This window comes from Solanum lycopersicum, chromosome 7 (genome assembly GCF_036512215.1).
Source record: "Solanum lycopersicum chromosome 7, SLM_r2.1".
NCBI lineage: Eukaryota > Viridiplantae > Streptophyta > Magnoliopsida > Solanales > Solanaceae > Solanum > Solanum lycopersicum.
Window position 1 is genome coordinate 62,042,828 of NC_090806.1, and position 17,663 is coordinate 62,060,490.

Here is a 17,663-nt window from a genome sequence, read left to right on the forward strand (position 1 = left end):
ATCTATGATAGTTACTAGTTACTTACTCATGTTGAATTATGTTTACTAATCTACAACTTTTACTCAAGCATTTAATTTTCCTTGACATATTCAGAGGGAAAGAAGAAGGAAAAAAACTACTTACCCTAATGAATTTGCCTAGTTTGCTATTCCACTTAATGAATATTTAGTGGATCCACACATTATATTGATTAGTTTGTAAAGATTAAGAAAAATACTAACCTAAGTGATGGGACACTATTTTTCTCTTTTTAGTCAGAAAAATTTGTATTTGTGTGCTTCTTTAAATTATTTCACCATATACCATGTAATTTCTATCCACAATTTGATGGAGGATAAATTCTCTAAGAAAAAAGAAGTAATACAAGTAGATATATACCAGAAAAAACATGTAGTAGAAAACATGTTATTTTTTCTTAATTAGGAACCTTATGGATAAGTGATCAACTCAACCCTCATTCATATAATCTTGTCGGTTGTTTCAATTGATGTGATACCGCTTAAACTGAATATACAATATGAAAATGAAATAAACTTTTTTAAATATTATCACCTAAAAATAAACCATAGACATTTATGTCTAGTGAAAAATAAAATGAAGATTTTAAAAATAATGTATATTTGTCATTTCTTGGTTGAGTATTATTAGAAGTATAAAAGTGAAATTTGGAATGAGATTTTCTGAGATCTTTTTCCTTATTTATTATTATTATCCTCATGCTCTACTAACTGTCTATTTTTTAATCTCAATTCAAAGAAAAATGTGATTTGTTGAGTAGTAGAAGCAACATTTTGATACTTCAACTGTCTTCCTACTCCCTAGCTCTACAAGTTTGGGTCTCTATCCTCTCCAAATGTCACCAAATTTCAATATTCACATTAAAGTCTTCTAAAAAAGATTATTGGTTGTGACATCATTCGAAATGTCAACGAAGAAACCACTTTTTGCTCAAATAAATAAATGATATTACTCCCCCCATTCCATATAATTATGGTTGTAGCTAATAGCTTAATATGTTATGCTCGTAATCGATCAGGCTTACTATAGAATGATAAATATTTTTTTTTAATTAAAAGTTTCAGAATTATGAAATCATCTTTAATAGAGAGCATTTTATTCTTTCGTTAAGTTTCTCAACGCGATTTCATATGAAATTATCGCATATTCATATAAAATAAGTGAAATTTTCTAATATATTTATGCGTATTTCCGTGGACATATGATTTGACCATCTATCAACCATGTAGTATATAGTTTATTTTTCATTAAAAAAACAGTGGAGTCCACAAGTTAGTTTGCGTTTGCACATCATATGACTACTTCCTTCCACAAATATATCGTGGCACATTGTTTTCTGTTTTTAAAAAACGGTGACGTGGAATGGTAAAATTGAGAATTAAATTATCTAGGGTTAATTAACTTAAGTCTAGAAATATCCCTTCAAATAACCACATAAAAAAAAATTAAGGATTTAGCGTGTGTTTAATAGGAAGAAAAATGTCTTTTATTAAAATAATAATCTAGACAAATATTAGGCGGGGATGAGGGCATGAGGCTATGTGGACTGAAGGTGAAGATGAAGTAAACACGCTGAAAGGTGGAAATACACTAAATACAATTAATATGAAATATTACTGATGAAACTTATTTTTTCTACTTTTACTAATATATTTACTGTAATTATTGCATTTTTGAACTTCGAACCAAGATTATAACTAGCTAATTTCTTAATTAAATATAGAAATTCAATTATTATTATGGAACAATAAACTTTTAGAAGAATATATATAAAAACCATAAATCCAGCGTACTTACTTCATATGTCAAAAACAATTGTGTTTGTACTGCCGTAAACTTTAGTCTTTCTATTTTTAAATATTATGAAGCTTAGTCCAAATAGAGAGAAGTGAAGCAGGTATAATATAATCGACTCTAACTTACTTTAATATTAATATATTCTTACAAGGTACTGTCATTGTTTCTAAATCACTAACATAATGAACTTAGGACTTGGTTCTTCTACCTTGTATACTAGCAGAACAAAGAATACGATCATACTCTCACGAGTATACTGTTAATTATATTCTAGTTCTATCAATTTCTCATGATAAATATATATATATATATATATATATATATATATATATATATATATATATATATATATATATGTATATACACATAATTTTTTTTGATGCGCCTCTGATTATGAGGTACACTTTTCTTATTGAGATTTGATGGCTTTAAAAGTATGTTAAGAATAAGGTAAAAAAAAACAAACTATCCGAACATTTTATATATATATATATATATATATATATATATCCTATTAATTGCTCTCTTGTCAATATTATTATAAGTTGGTTAATAATTGGTATTGCGTGTGAAATAAGATCCATTCAATAGTAGTTTAGATTACCTTAATCTTGATTATAGTAGAAAATTTCAATATTCATACGATGGAGGATGTATTTTCACATAGTATGATGTACTTTATTTCTTATCAATCCCTTCTTATTGTCATATTGAATAGTGCTTGCTATTTACTCTACAGTATGCTCTCTGTCTATAATACTTGTTCATTATTAATTTAATACATGAATTAAAAAGTAAATGATTGAATTAATTTTATTAAATTATCCTTAGATAATTGGACATACAAATAAAGATGAACGGAGGGGATAACTTTTTTATTTTAACCAACAATGTAAAATAAGCTAAAATTTGACAATTTATTGGACTTTGATAATTCTGTTTTTTCCATGCTAGTTGCCCAAATTAAGAAAATATAAACTGAGAAAAGTTTGATATTTTAGCCTTTTGATTTCATTTTATTGAATACTGTAACATTTAGAGTATAATTATATCACCATGATATCGATGATTTGAAATTTTGACAAGTGAAAAAATTTTAGAAAGTTTTTTGTATACAAATGTCAATAGAACCTCAACTACTAACGAGTAAAGGAAGCTACCTAACTCTAAATAAAAAGAAGCTTGTTGGAATTAAACCATTGAGAAAATTCTAATAAATAAAATAGAGGAGGAAACAGTCAAATTTAACATAAGTAGATCGTTAAAAAAAAATGAAATTGAATTTATGTCTATCTGCTAGAAAGTCTTGTTCAAATTAGTATTTATTTGATGGCCAACTCAAGCTATCTTATAACTAACTTTTAATTACTTAATTATTTTTTCCAAATTTTCAGAACCCATTTTTCAAATGCCTCGTTTTGCCTTAAACAAAGTCTTATACGCAATCGTGGAAATGTTTAGGAAATAAAATTAGATAGACCTTATAGAAAGTGAGATTAGGAAAATGTGAAATCAAATTTTAGCAAAAAGATTTTAAAAAATATATATGAAGAAGGGAAATATATATACTTCTGAATAAATAGTACTTCTCGTCTCAAATTATCTATTGTATTTCTCTTTTTCTTAATGTGACAAATACTCCATAATTAAAAAGATTCTTTTGGACTAGTTTACCCCAATTTATGAATATAATCCCACTTCATTGTATATTTGCATTATCAACCAATAACTCATGAGGTGTTTGTAAAATAATATTAATTTCATCTTTAACTTCTAAAACAACAAACATTCTCTCCGCCTATTTTACTTGTTCAGTATTTATTTGACACACATCTCAAAGAGTGATAAAATTAAAATGATAATTTTATATATCACCTTTTGACTATAATAAATTTTTGAGCTCATAGTAAATAATAAGGGTAAATTAAAAATTACTGATAAATTATCTCCTCATTTTTTAAACTGGACAGGAGAAAACTAATAGTGGATAAGTAAAAATTGAAATGAAAAAATAATTTAAGACAATTATTTTTAAAAAGTATGACAAATAATTTGAAAGGGACGAGTATATTAATCGTGATTTGTGTGTGTACATCTCTTAATTATAAAAATATAGGTGCCGCCTGTGACTTTCATAGGTGTACAAACTTATTCTTGTTGTTATATAAAGGCATTCATTTCTGATTTTTCTCTTCATCACTCAATATTCTTTCAAGTTCTATAGTCTTTACACATTGAATTATTTTATTTAAGAGAAAATGAGGCATCAAATTTTCTTGTTATTTGCTTGCACCATAATAGCTATTTTTGCTTCTTGTTCTTCATACGTTTCAGCTGAAGTTGTTGAGCATTCTTTTCATGTACGTACTATATTACTAATATCTTCTTTTAAAAACCTTTTTTTATATAGAAATGCATATAACGATTATTTAGATTTTTCATAAGACTATTTCTTTTCATCTTTATTTTTTAGTCCGTCTGAAAATAGCAATGTCTTTTCTCATTTAGGAGTATGGAATATCACTTTCATTTGTTTCTTTCAAAAATCATTTCTTTTTTGGAAAACATGTAATTTATAAAAATTGAATTTTTTTATGATGAAAACGCTGATTTTCAAATAAAGTCAAAATTATTCCATAAAAAAAATAAAAACTTATGACTAAACGGGTATAATATTCTCATTATTCCGTATGATATATGATAGATATAAACATGCATGTATCTGATTGACCATGTTTTCGTTACACCTCATCTAATAAGTTTTTTATTTAAGAAAAATGAAAAAAAATTATGAAATTGCATTTGGTAGAATTACTTCTATTTTAATTTAGGATTTAACTAATTATATACACTTGCACTAAATAAAAATTGTCTACATTATAATTAGTGTATTTTAATCATGGTATATATGACAGGTTTCCTGCCTTATTTTTGTAGTTATTACTTTTATATCTAATTAATGGTAGAAGCTAAAGTACACTTTAATTAACTAATGTATTTTTTTTAAAAAATATATAGGTGCAAAACCGTACTATAACGAGATTGTGCCGTAGACAAGTAATTACCGCTGTAAATGGAAGTCTTCCTGGTCCGGCCATACGTGTAAATGAAGGGGACACCCTTGTTGTTCATGTCTACAACCTTTCACCTTACAATCTCACTATTCATTGGTAAGTTTTTAATTTCAAATGCTCAACTAAGATTTAAAGTTTATGATTTTAACTTTTGAATTTGTCACCAAACTCTTTTTTTCTTATCCATCGATCAGAGAATAGTATTTTCATTCACTCTCCAATAAGACTCGAACATTCAAACTTATAGTTGATGGTGGAGAATGAGCTCAACCACTAGAGCTAGCTCGCCTCGCAATTAAATATTATCTCCTTTTTAATTTGATTGTTCTATTTTAACTTGATACAGAATTTAAAAATAAATACTTACAACTTTTGATTTTTTTAGTCTTAAATCAAAGAAATTATATAACGTGTCAACATACTACATTTTATATGGAAAATCAAAACTAAAGAGTTGCTAAAAAAAGAAAGAGAACATTCTTTTTTTTAAAAAAAAAAAAAGAGACTGAAAAGAAAAGCAGAACAAACAAATTGAAACCGATAAAATACTTATTATTATAATATTTAATAAATTACCTAATATAAATAAAATAAGATAATCAAAATGTGTCAACTATCATTATCAGATTAGATAATATCATATTACGTAATAATGGAATGACGTGTAAAATAAAAACTAATGCAAGTTTTATTAATTAATTTTTATGCAGGCATGGAGTTTTCCAGCTATTAAGTGGGTGGGCTGATGGGCCGGAGTTTGCGACCCAGTGCCCGATCCGACCCGGACATAGCTACACATACAAGTTTAAAATAACAGGACAAGAAGGGACTCTATGGTGGCATGCACATGTATCATGGCTTAGAGCCACGGTTCATGGTGCACTCATCATTCGACCAAAAAAAGGACACTCTTATCCTTTTCCTAAACCTTATAGAGAAGTTCCCATCCTCTTAGGTAACTTTAATTAATCCTTTCATCAATTATGATTTTACTTTTTGACGTTACTGAATCACTTTTGTTAGAGAGTGTTTTATCTTTAACATGAAAATTACGGTGAAAATTTGAATTTAGTTGAGCTTCAATATGAATATCAAAAATTGTGTGAGAAACACAAAAACAAAACTAGTATGTGAGTCCAATATGAGCTTAAACAAGCGATATAAGTTATTGATGATTTTATATATGGCGATTCAATTCATTTGGCATTAAGATACATGATAGAGTCACCTTAGGTGGTTTAACACACATCTTTTATCGAAAAATTATGTGGTGTAGAAAGGTTAAATGTTAATCATTATAAGTGTGTATTTAATTTTGTACACCCTTGACACAATCGATCGAGAAGAACTTGTCATCCTAGCCTTGACACCTCTTCAATTCTCTAGAAAATATGGTGAATCACCTTCGTTTCTTCGTATACTTATTTTCTTATATTTTGACTCTTCTTAATAAAAATTCTGATTATCAGGTTACTAATACAAGAATGGGACATATGGAGTGAAATGTAACCTATTGATAAAACTACAAAATGAAGAATAATGTTCTATTTTTCTAAATTAAGAAAAGGAAAATATTGAAATTGTTTTGAACATGTTAATGCAGGAGAATGGTGGAATGCCAATGTTGTGGATGTGGAGAATGCAGCGCTAGCAACTGGCTCAGCACCTAACAACTCTGATGCTTACACTATTAACGGCTGGCCGGGCGATCTTTACCCTTGCTCCGTTAATCGTAAGAACTATACATATACACTTGATATATTTAACGAGTTTATAGCCTTGATCGACGGGCCGTGATAATTATCTTGCTAACTTTTGAATTTTTGTTTTCATTTCTATTAGAAACATACAAGTTGAAGGTGAAACATGGAAAAACATATCTCCTTCGTATCATCAACGCTGCGCTCAATAACCAACTCTTTTTCAAAATCGCCAATCATAAAATGAAAGTTGTCGCGGTTGATGCTGCTTATACTGATCCCTACGTCACGGACGTAGTTGTCACCGGGCCGGGCCAGACGACTGACGTCCTCTTGACGGCCGATCAGCTACCGGCGTCGTACTACATGGCGGCTAACCCCTATGCTAGTGCAGCCGGGGTGCCATTTGACAACACCACAACTAGAGGAATTATAGTGTATGAAGAAGCATTACTAGCATCAACTCCCATAATGCCAATTTTACCTGCCTTTAATGACACACCAACAGCCCATAAGTTTTTCACCAACATAACTGGGCTTGTAACTAGCCCATTTTGGAACCCACCATCTCGAAAAGTCGACGAGCACATGTTTATTACTATTGGGCTGGGCCTAACTGCTTGTGGAAAATCAAGAAATGCAACATGTGGAGGCCCAAATGGACAACGATTTTCTGCTAGTATGAACAATGCATCTTTCCAGTTTCCAGACAAGATTTCAATGTTGGAGGCATTTTTCTACAATGTTGGTGGAGTTTACACTACTGATTTCCCAGACAAACCACCATTGAAGTTTGACTATACAAACCCAAATAATAGCATGAATCCTGCTATTATAATGACGAAAAAATCGACAAAAGTGAAGAAAATTAAGTTCAATTCCACAGTTGAAATTGTGTTCCAAAATACTGCTTTGATTGGGATAGAAAATCATCCTATTCACTTGCATGGATTCAATTTCCATGTATTGGCACAAGGCTTTGGCAATTACAATCCTGCAGTCGATAGGAAAAAATTCAACCTTGTCAATCCACAGGAACGTAACACAATTGGCGTTCCAGTTGGAGGATGGGCTGTTATTAGATTCCGAGCTAACAATCCAGGTAAATAAATATATAGCACGTCCATTTGAAATATAATTTCTTTTTATAATCATATCTTGTACGTTCTACCAGCACATGTCAAGTGGAATTAGACGAGACGTAGGTCTCAGTCAATCTTTTCATTTACCACTAAGTCATACTTTTTGAAACAAACTTGGCATGGTTGATATATTTATTCTAACTATAAATGTGGAAATTACAGGTGTATGGTTGATGCATTGTCATTTGGATGTTCACTTGCCTTGGGGTTTAGCAACAGCTTTTGTTGTTGAAAATGGGCCAACATTATCAACTACGCTACCTCCTCCTCCACCAGATCTACCTAAATGCTAGATTATTAAGTTCCTTCTTTAATTTTTTTTTGGAGTGATTATATGATTCTTGTTCAGTTTTGTTTTTAATTTTTTCAATTGTACAAGTGAGTCATTTGTTTTTCTGGTCATTCTTTTGACTTGTTAAACAAACATGGGTGTATTTAGTTATATCATTCTTTAAGATTCTGTTAAGTGTAATGTCTCATCATTGTGTTCTTTTATTATGATAAATAAGACCGTCTTTGGGATTCCCATTAAACAGTAAGTAGTATTTTACTTTTAACTCTTTACATATACCATCACCACCAAAATAAGATTGTCTTTATGTTCTTTATATATACTTTCATCACCAAATCAGCCACAAATGGCACTTCCATAGGTTATTCCTTGTACAAGAGAAGTGTGATGAGGGTAATATGTACAGAAACCAACTGAACTACTAAGATTGGAAAGAGAAATACAATGCGGGTAATCAACCACCCACCGAGTAGATGAATATTCACGTATCAATCAACTGAACTACTAAAATACCACGGTACTTAATGATATGAATGGTTAGTTACCTGAAAGAAAAGATAAAACCTCATCATGTGAGCTTTTGGGAGCCAACTACTATCCCAATTAACATTTAAGATTTCAAACCCTGATTGGTAATTAAGAAATAAGAAAACACAGTCCGATGACAAGGTATTATAAACAATAATATGGTTATTAACATTTGATAAACTACACGGCTTTTCTGTACTAGCAGTAATTTCGACAGAACCAAAAAAAAAAATTAGCCATTGGACCTCGTTTTGTCAGCAAGTTAGGGGATTATCCTCCACTGTGGGAAGTAGATGCAACCTTCGGTAATGTTTCTGATGCAGTAACAAGATTTTCTGGCGATTTAGACCTTATTAGTGGTCGTCGTAAAAACCTTAGTGGCCATCTTTTAGGTTTTATTTGTCCCAACAATTTCATCTGTTCTCTTCTAAAATTTCTGTTTGCGTACCATTTTCCACCTCGAAAACCCAAGCCATACCTGAATCAAAGGCACAAAAAGCAGATCAAAGGGCATGCCGCATGTGTACCAAATCAGGTTTTGAGCTCTTGATATTTTCTATGACAGTTGATGAGGACACCTTTCTAGCTTTTTTTTTCGACAAAAGTTTCTAAATGTCTAAAATTATATAGAAAGAAGAGCTGCATAACAAAATAAAACAATAATGGTGAGAGGGGATGTAAAAACGAGTCTGTGTTTGTTTAGACTATTTTTGACCATTAAAAATAAATTTGAAAATTTCCCATTGATATAAGAAGCAACGAGAACTTCTTATCAACGAAAAAACTAAAATGATAGAAGGACAATAGGGCAATGAATAGAACAAGAAAAAGGGTATCTTAACAAGCTGGGTGAAGGGGAAAAAAAGAAAAAATAGAACAAGAACAAGGTAACTGCTAAGAAGAAAAAATGACAAACCCGAGAATTAGTGTGGTTCCAGCAGTTGCAGCACAAGCGGGAATACTAATGGATCCAGACACAAGCTTCTTAAATTCAGGATCTTCAATCTGATAATCTTTCTTCATCTGCCAGATAAAAAGGTCATCTTAAGAGCTAATAAAACTTAGAAGTATTGCTTGTGGCACATAAGAAAACCAATGTGGTCCATGGAAACTGCTAGAATAAGACTGATCATGTGAGAGCAGTGTTATCAAAGGCGAAAAGCGCAAAAAAGCTTGAAGGTTCATGGGAGCTTTAAGTGCAAATAAAATATGGGCTTTAGTGAAAAAGGTGCAAAGGGAGAACAAATATAGGACCAAAAAAAGTGAATTTTTTGCTGATAAAGTGAAATATCACTGTTTAGTGCCACTTCATCAGAAGAGACTCATTGGCAAGGAAAAGTTTGCCTTAGAGCCTTTATGAAAACATTGATGTGCACATAAAGCGAGGCAAAGCACTCAACACATTTTGAGCCTCGCTTCAGGGGCTTAAGCGCGCCTTTGACTACACTGTGTGAGAGTACCCAAATGATTTTACTCCCAGCTGAAGCTTCAGTAACCTGTCCCACAAACCCCTTTAAGTGCCACCCAACCCAGCATCCCCAAAGACCCTTTTGTTAGCACTTCTTTTCCTTTTTCCATGTTCATAAAGCTTAGTTCCATGAGATATTAAGATCTTGAGATATTAAGATCTTGGTACTCCATTGCCACAGAGAGCCAACCTTTAGAGACCGCAAAATGAAACTTCCGAAACTAACCTATTCTGGTAAAAAAAAAAACCATGCAATAAGGAATCAGTGGTTGTTTTGGAGCTGAACAACATGTTGACAAGGATACTCAGGGAAATAACCTATATATTGATGTTCGACTACTCACTCTAACGTTTTATTTTGGGATAACAAAGAAACCCTTGCTTAGTTGGTTAGCTGACCAATATCAAAGTTAGAGCACAGGTCAAACCAGTAGGAGTGTGGGCCTGCCCCTCTACCCTCGTCCCACTTATGCACCAGATTTTAGTAGAGTCACATTTGTGGACATCTGCCTATGCCACATTCATTTTGTACTTCTTTTTCCAGGAAACAAAGCAATGTGGCAAATTATTTATGATAATTCATTCAGGGTTTTATTTTTTATTTTTTCTTACATGAGTACAATCAATTTGTAGCAGTTGAAAGCAAACATGAGGGGATGGTGGTGGATATTGGAGAACAAGTGGTTTGGCCAATAGAGGTAGGAGAACAAACTAGATACAGGTGAATGGAGAAGTACCAGTTGTGGGGTGACAACAAACATGATCACAACGGAGTCAAGAAACAAAGGAAGTGATCGGCGGAAAAAAATTGAGAGTCTTGAAGTAAAATCTTTGATATTTGTAATCATCAGATTACTTTGGCCAGGCCAGCCCCCACTTTATCCTTCTGCATGCCCAACCATTGGCGTTCCTATAAGAAGCATTGAGTGACTTGCGGCTTTCTAGGAGGCGGGTTGCCTAAGGCTGCTAGGAAGGTGAGTATACAATGTATAGAAAATTGAGTGTTTGTCATAGCATCCTTCTGTAAAATTTTCTACTTTTTGGTACACTCCTTGTATGCATGTATCTTTGACCTTCATTCATAAAATATTATTGCTTTATCAGTTGTGGAGGCTTTTCATTAGTCTCATGGGTTTTGCTTGGGCTATGCCTAACAAAATCACACATCTTTTGTACAGCTGGGGAGAAGTGGGTGGGAGCTGCAGATATAGATAGATGGAGGATTGCCCCAGCCTGTATATGGTAGACTGTTCGAAAAGAAAGAAATGCTAGATATTATGAGAGCAAGAGTTATGATCTTCAAAAGATCAAAACAAAATTGTATCAGACTTTTTTGCTTCTGGTGCAAACAGATGTATTTAGAGAACACTGAATCCATTATAGATATCCTAGGTTCCTGCTAGAATTTAGATTTGTTTTTCTTACATTTTTGACGAGTAAACATGGTTTTCAGTGCAACCCATGTACTGGTTCAGTGAAAATTCACAAATGATACCTTCTCAACAAAAAAAGAAGAAGAAGAAGGTAACACAAGCTGGCGAACATGTAAAACTTAGTTAACTCCACATTCCATACTCCATGCCATGCTTAACAATAAATCTTAAACAATTCGGTCCATATCCATAGTATGTAGAGAAGGTCAAGTTCCATGTGTACTCTAATTACAAATTACCCAAAGAAGACAACTTTGCCACATCTTCTCATTGCCTTGGGGATAAAAAAAGAACTACTCAAAGGTTTTATGCGACACTCGATCACAAATAATTTTAGGTTGTAATAAATTTATTTTTAAACTTCATGTACTTAATTGCACTTATTTGTATAAAAAATAATTACACTATTTTGTAAGGGCATATTGTTGAAGAATTAATACCAACAAGCCTACACCCCTTCTATATTGCACTCCAACAAATTCTCTTGTGTAGTACACACCTTATTCTTTTGAACAGAAATAGTAAAATATTTGTGGGACAACATTATTCTGCAATGAGTACTTACAGCTTTCTCTATAGATTCAAGCCGTTGATCAACTCTTGATTCATGAAGATGTCTTAAAGTATAACCTGCAATTGTTTGACAGCTTAAATATGGCATAAACAAAGTATCTAGGGAAAGAAGAGTAGCTAATATAAACATAAAACGAACAAGAGATCAATATATGCACTTCTAGCACGTATTTAGCAGATAATTCTAAGGAACCAAGTCAACCAATATAAGCCAAATCCACATTTGTGCACCAAACAAGACAATTCACAATGTAGCCAAGGGTTCAAATACAGACAGGCCACGCATCATATAAGAAGACAAAGGAGATACTCTAACGAAAAAACACACTTGGCGCTGTCAATCAAATGTTGTGCTGTGAATATACAAGAGAAGCATCAAGCCATCAAAGAAATGTGAAGCCAGGCACAATGAAGTTGGAGATGTGACTTTTACATATTTTAAAGATAGGTCGTATGAACATCCTTGACAAACAACCTTAAAAATCTCATTCACTCAACTGTCAGCTGATCAATTATGCAAAATAACAGTCTCACTGATGGGCAAGATATCTAAAATTATAGGTCATATTCAATGGATCAGAACTTCTTGCATATTGGAGACACTCTAATATGCTTGCGGTCAACTGATTTTTAAAAACCAAACAGTGTTTATAGAGGTAATAGACATCTTATTTGTCGGGAATGGAGAAATCCTACGAGTTAATTGACAGATGAGCACGTTGGAGAGCAGATCAAAGTTTAAGTTGCAAGCATAATGGTAGCAGCACTATATTGAATGGCAAGAATTTACTGTTTAAAATGCTTAAGTTATGAATTCTACTATATTTTATAATTTCTTAATTAAAAAATGTGTAATCATTTCTTCACTTCATGTCAACTTTTACTTTATTTTTGCCTTTTCCATCCCTTTAATGTATGGTGTACCAGCATCGCAACAGCTCCTTGGTTGTCCTTGGCATAATCTAGTCAACTCCCAAAATGTCTAGTATCAGATCCCAGATTTGCTTGATGAAAGAGTAATAGAAGAAGAGGTGATTGATATCCTCATTTTGCCTTCACTAAAGGCGAGTGATATCCTCTTTTTGGCTTCCATTTTTAGTGAATGTCTGCTTCATTTATTGACGATTGACCCCTCTTTCTAGTGATTTTCATGAGTTAAGCATGCTCCCTAGTCTACTACCAGGTGAAATACTCCAGCCTCAAAGTGCCTTTTACCTCCAAATACACTCCCAAGGCCAATGACAAAGGTAGCAGAAAGGTCACTTGGTTGGTTGTACCATGCTTTTACTGTAAATTTTCCTTTTGCATCACCTTTCCAAATCAGAAAATCAGGTTCGGAAATTCAGGATTGTTGTTGTGAAGCTGGAGCAGTAACAAGGACACAGTGTCCACTTCCCAGTCATTTAAGCTACACCAGAAGTTGATATTCCTGCATTGACCAACCAAAATCCTGCCAAAACTTGTTCGTCCTCCCATTTCCAACTTGAAGTAAGGTGTTGGAGAGGAAGGAGCTCTAATTAAAGATTCAAATCTTTTTTGTTACGAGTTGGATTTGGCTGCTGCAGGAACCTAAAGATTTCTGACTCCTCAACAAAAGTTTGCTTTAGTTCTATTAGTTTAATTTCAGAGCATTCCTCAACCACGTCCCCTCCCTCTACACGCCCTCGACCATATGCATCTAAATCAAGTTATGGTAATTTTTGAGGATTTAGAAAAATTTCACATGAATCATTGTTATATAATTATTCAGTTAGTTAGCAGGTTCAGCTGCTAATTATCTGGATGTCAAAGATGGTTCTGACCAGTAGAATAAACTTATTCAGAAGTCAAACCTCCTCACACCAGATCTGATATATCCTTTGTTGGTTAAACCTCAATCAATTTAAGCAATCTTCAAGGGTTCCCTGCTACAATCTCAGGTCCTCGAAACATCAAAAAAGATCCTACGCACAGTTTTTATGTGCCTCTTTGCTTCTTTTCAACTCAAGTTTTCTGAACAGTGATCACGGAGACCAGTTTTTGTCTGTGTGGTTTTATTAGGTACCAGATTGCTCTGTTGGAAGTCTAAGAAGCAGCTTGCCATTTTTTTTATCTTCAGCAGAGGCTATATATAATTCGATTAGAGAACTGGTGGTACAATTGTCTTAGGTATTTAGACAGCTAGATGAACTGATTGTCACATCCATTACTCTTGTCCCTTGGACTGTGACAATCAAGTATCCATTTACCTTACTGGATCCAGTTTCTTTTAAAAGCACAAAACACATTGAGTGTGATTGTCATAGCAGGGAGGAATTGATTGAGACCATATGTCAATTCGTTTTACACTTATCTGTCTCAATAGGCAGATCATTTTACTAAGTCACTACCATTCCCTACCTATAATGATCTCCTAATAGGGCTCCAACTTGAACAAGGGTGTTGGCAAGAAGGCTTATATGCAAGAGGAGCTCACTCAAGCAAAGAAGACTTTGTCTTTACATCATTAACTCAAGAGATTGTAGGTGATTAAGTAGCTAAAGTTCTTTTCATTAATCAGTCCGTTCCAGTTGGTATAACATTTGATTAAATACTTTGGACCACATTAATTTAGATATGGTACATTGCAAGTAGCAGCATCTTGTATATAACTGGAGAAGTGTGTGTTACACATAGAATAAAATTGTTGAAACTTCCTTCAAGTTCTTTCTGCATTCTCTCTAAAAGCTTTGACTTGTGTATGGTGTTCAATGAATTTTGTCAAAAACACATCTTTCTCAATGACCAATCACTCCCATTCAAGTTTTTTTCACTTTTTATGGGACAAGTTCATCTTCATTCCCTCCATATGGGAAGTGTGAAGCAATTTCATTAACCAACGAATTCCCTAAAATCGGATGACACAATGCAAACTAGAATAGGCTAATTGATCCAGGTAGTGAGTGACAAGCTCCAATCAAAAAACACAACGTGTACACTAGAAAGTGTATAGGCAAGCCTCTTCTTACTTATTAAATGAAGAATAATTACTCTCTTGCATATCAAAACTTCTTCTCAAGCCAAAGAATGAAAAACAACATTAAATGGTAATAAATGAATACCCCAAAACTCCAACAAGAATTAGCAAGCAAGTTAATAAAAGTGAGGACAAAACCATCAACATACCGAACCATGCTGTAGCAACTGATGCTATTGACGTCGAGATTGTGAACACCACCTTATGCCTCTCAAATATATCCTATTCCCCAATAAAATCACACCAAAACAAAAGAAAGAATTTACATTTTCACTATTACATATGTTCATTCTCACACAAAAATAAAAAAATTTAATCTAAAACCCATAAAAACAATCAAATATCCATCAAAGAATCACAAAAAAAAAAAGTTCAAAAAGAAGAAAAGACAGTACCTTTGTTGAATAAAAAGTGTCCTGAATAGCAGACCATGAATTAGAAGCTTTTCTTTTCAACTGAGGCACTGTTAGACGATTAACAATTGATGAATCAGAGATTCTAAACCGCTTCAAACCTCTGTAAATGTACATGGCTGCCAGCAAATTCGCAAAAAAAAAATACTATGAATTATCAAAATTTAGGAGAAATAGGGCTTTGTTTCTTCGTAAATTAACTTTGGCAAGAGAAAATTAAGCTAATATACCTCAAACAGATTTCAGTTCAGAGTGATTAACTTGCGGAATGGGCAAAGTCTACTTGAAATTGAATAGAATTTGTCACTTTATTATAGGGTTAACTGTTAAGCTATAAATGTTGAGGTTAAAATAATTCTTTTAGTTTTCAAAGTGAATAAGAATTTGATTTTAAGTTAAAAATAATAAAAATAAATTAATAATTACTTCTTCTGTCCATTTTTATTTATTTACGCTTTTCAAAAGTCAATTTGATTAATAATTAAAGTTAAATTAAATTATATTAATTCGATATTTTAAACAAAAAATTTAGATATTCAAAAATCATATGAAAACTACTATAAATTGTAATTTTTTGCATATCAATTTGATAAAAAAATACATCTTAAAATGTTAGTCAAAGTTCATATAGTTTGACTCTAATAATAGAAATCATGACAAACAATAGGGAATGGATATGAATTAAAATTTCTACCTTACCATTTTTTATGTGTAAGTCACAGGCTAATTCAAACAACCTCTAACTAGATCAGTTAATATGGCTAAATTCGCAGGGCTTGAGAAAATAATTTTTTAGTGCAGCCTGTAAAAATCTACTTATTTATAGGGCTTGAGAAATATTGGTAGTGTCAGTTCGTGGATTAACAAAAATTGATTAAAAATATAATATAATATTAAAATTAAAAATTAAAAAGAGTCTAAACTCAAATACAATAGGGAAAATTTCATATATGGCAAATTTATTAGATTAAATAACATTATATGGGAATAGTTTACCTAATTACTTTATATGGGTATAGTTTAGTTATTTTAGGTATCTTTAATTTTGTATATAATGTTTTTTTTTATTTATACAATTATATTTTAAAAAGTGGTTTGTAACTGAAGCATTAAATATGCTAATAATAAATTTAGATAATGCCACAATTTTAGGAAAACGTCCCTTTTTTAAAGCTAAACGTTCAAATTCAAAAAAAAATCTGTATATATATATATGAACTTACCTTTTTTGTATATTTATATATGTACATGAATATATTAGTTAAACGTGACATTATATACAAGTTTCTAAATGACTTTTTATATACTCAAATAATATATAAAGTTAATATATACTAACTTCAATAATTTGTATATAACTACTACAATATATAAATTATAATCGCATATGATATTTTCCCATCTATACAACTAAATCCAATTACTTTGTGTACATATGTATATATAAAAAAATAATGAGCCTTTCCTATACAATTCCCTACTACCAGCTATTAGAACAGACATGTACATATCAATTTTTGTATATGTATATAAACTTAATATATACTAACTTCAATAATTTGTATATAACTAGTAGAATATACAAACTCTAATCATATATAAAAAAAAAAATCATCTGTATAACTAAGTCCAATTACTTTTTTGTATATATATACAAAAAACAAAAATAACAAAAATATGCAATATACTATATACAATTACTAAACATGCAATTATACTATATACAATACTTAAGTAATATTTTTTGTATATTGACATCTAATTAACCAAAAAATTGTATCTAACTTTGTGTTTTAATACAGTACCTCATGAATATTATGTTCTTTAGATCCAACAACTTCAGAAGCATTTTCCTCTGATTCAATGTTTACAGCTTTCCTCTTTCTTCTTCCTTGTACTATTCGTTTTTTCCTTTGGTCTAAGCTCTTCCATTGTGTGTTCTTGTATAACTTGATTTGATTTTCCCAATGATCCTACATCAAACCCAAAATCTTGAGTTAACCCCATTGAAAACGATGGTACAATGTCAACAACATTGACATGCAAAGGGATACCTCTGGTAATCCTCAAAGATGAATATGATTCATTCATTGTGTGACCAATTTTAGATCTATCACGAACAAAAAATCGATTATTTCATCAAAATATATGGAAAAAAATAAACAGAATACATATACAAATTTTGAATAAGTAAAAAGAAAAGAAAAGAGGTAAACAACTAAAATTAAG

General features: G+C 31.7%; 2 protein-coding genes and 1 long non-coding RNA gene across 4 annotated transcripts; 2 read left to right on the plus strand and 1 right to left on the minus strand.

Annotated features, from left to right (window-relative positions):
• Positions 1-4,018: 4,018 nt before the first annotated feature.
• LOC100147721 (laccase) lies at positions 4,019-8,265 on the plus strand. Its single transcript, NM_001246887.2, has 6 exons — positions 4,019-4,176; positions 4,835-4,986; positions 5,601-5,845; positions 6,494-6,622; positions 6,733-7,692; positions 7,895-8,265. Exons 1-6 carry the CDS (start codon positions 4,075-4,077, stop codon positions 8,023-8,025), a joined length of 1,719 nt encoding a protein of 572 aa, NP_001233816.2. The 5' UTR covers positions 4,019-4,074; the 3' UTR covers positions 8,026-8,265.
• A 337-nt stretch (positions 8,266-8,602) lies between these two features.
• On the minus strand, positions 8,603-15,790 carry LOC101266045 (uncharacterized). Of its 2 annotated transcripts, XM_010325550.4 has the most exons (6): positions 15,665-15,790; positions 15,417-15,553; positions 15,171-15,243; positions 12,019-12,083; positions 9,469-9,575; positions 8,603-9,030 (listed from the first exon to the last, which is right to left on the minus strand). In XM_010325550.4, the coding sequence occupies exons 2-6, from the start codon at positions 15,549-15,551 to the stop codon at positions 8,823-8,825; spliced, it is 588 nt and encodes a 195-aa protein (XP_010323852.1). In that variant the 5' UTR covers positions 15,552-15,553; positions 15,665-15,790; the 3' UTR covers positions 8,603-8,822. The 2 variants fall into 2 exon arrangements, with proteins under 2 accessions (XP_010323852.1, XP_069143605.1); XM_069287504.1 differs by lacking the exon at positions 15,665-15,790 and having other exon boundaries at positions 15,417-15,636.
• On the plus strand, positions 8,948-11,123 carry LOC112941844 (uncharacterized). The gene is made up of 2 exons (XR_003247500.2): positions 8,948-9,087; positions 10,657-11,123. It is a non-coding gene; the product is annotated as an uncharacterized lncRNA (long non-coding RNA).
• Positions 15,791-17,663: the final 1,873 nt, after the last annotated feature.

Excerpts from the sequence above, each read along its gene's own strand:
- LOC101266045 (XM_010325550.4), bottom strand. The coding sequence starts at position 15,551 with ATGTACATTTACAGAGGTTTGAAGCGGTTTAGAATCTCTGATTCATCA. Across the intron at positions 15,244-15,416 it reads ACACTTTTTATTCAACAAAG|GATATATTTGAGAGGCATAA; the intron begins GTACTGTCTTTT and ends ATTGGGGAATAG. Across the intron at positions 9,031-9,468 it reads GGAACCACACTAATTCTCGG|GTATGGCTTGGGTTTTCGAG; the intron begins GTTTGTCATTTT and ends CCTTTGATTCAG.
- LOC100147721 (NM_001246887.2), top strand. The coding sequence starts at position 4,075 with ATGAGGCATCAAATTTTCTTGTTATTTGCTTGCACCATAATAGCTATT. Across the intron at positions 5,846-6,493 it reads AGAAGTTCCCATCCTCTTAG|GAGAATGGTGGAATGCCAAT; the intron begins GTAACTTTAATT and ends ATGTTAATGCAG. Across the intron at positions 7,693-7,894 it reads ATTCCGAGCTAACAATCCAG|GTGTATGGTTGATGCATTGT; the intron begins GTAAATAAATAT and ends TGGAAATTACAG.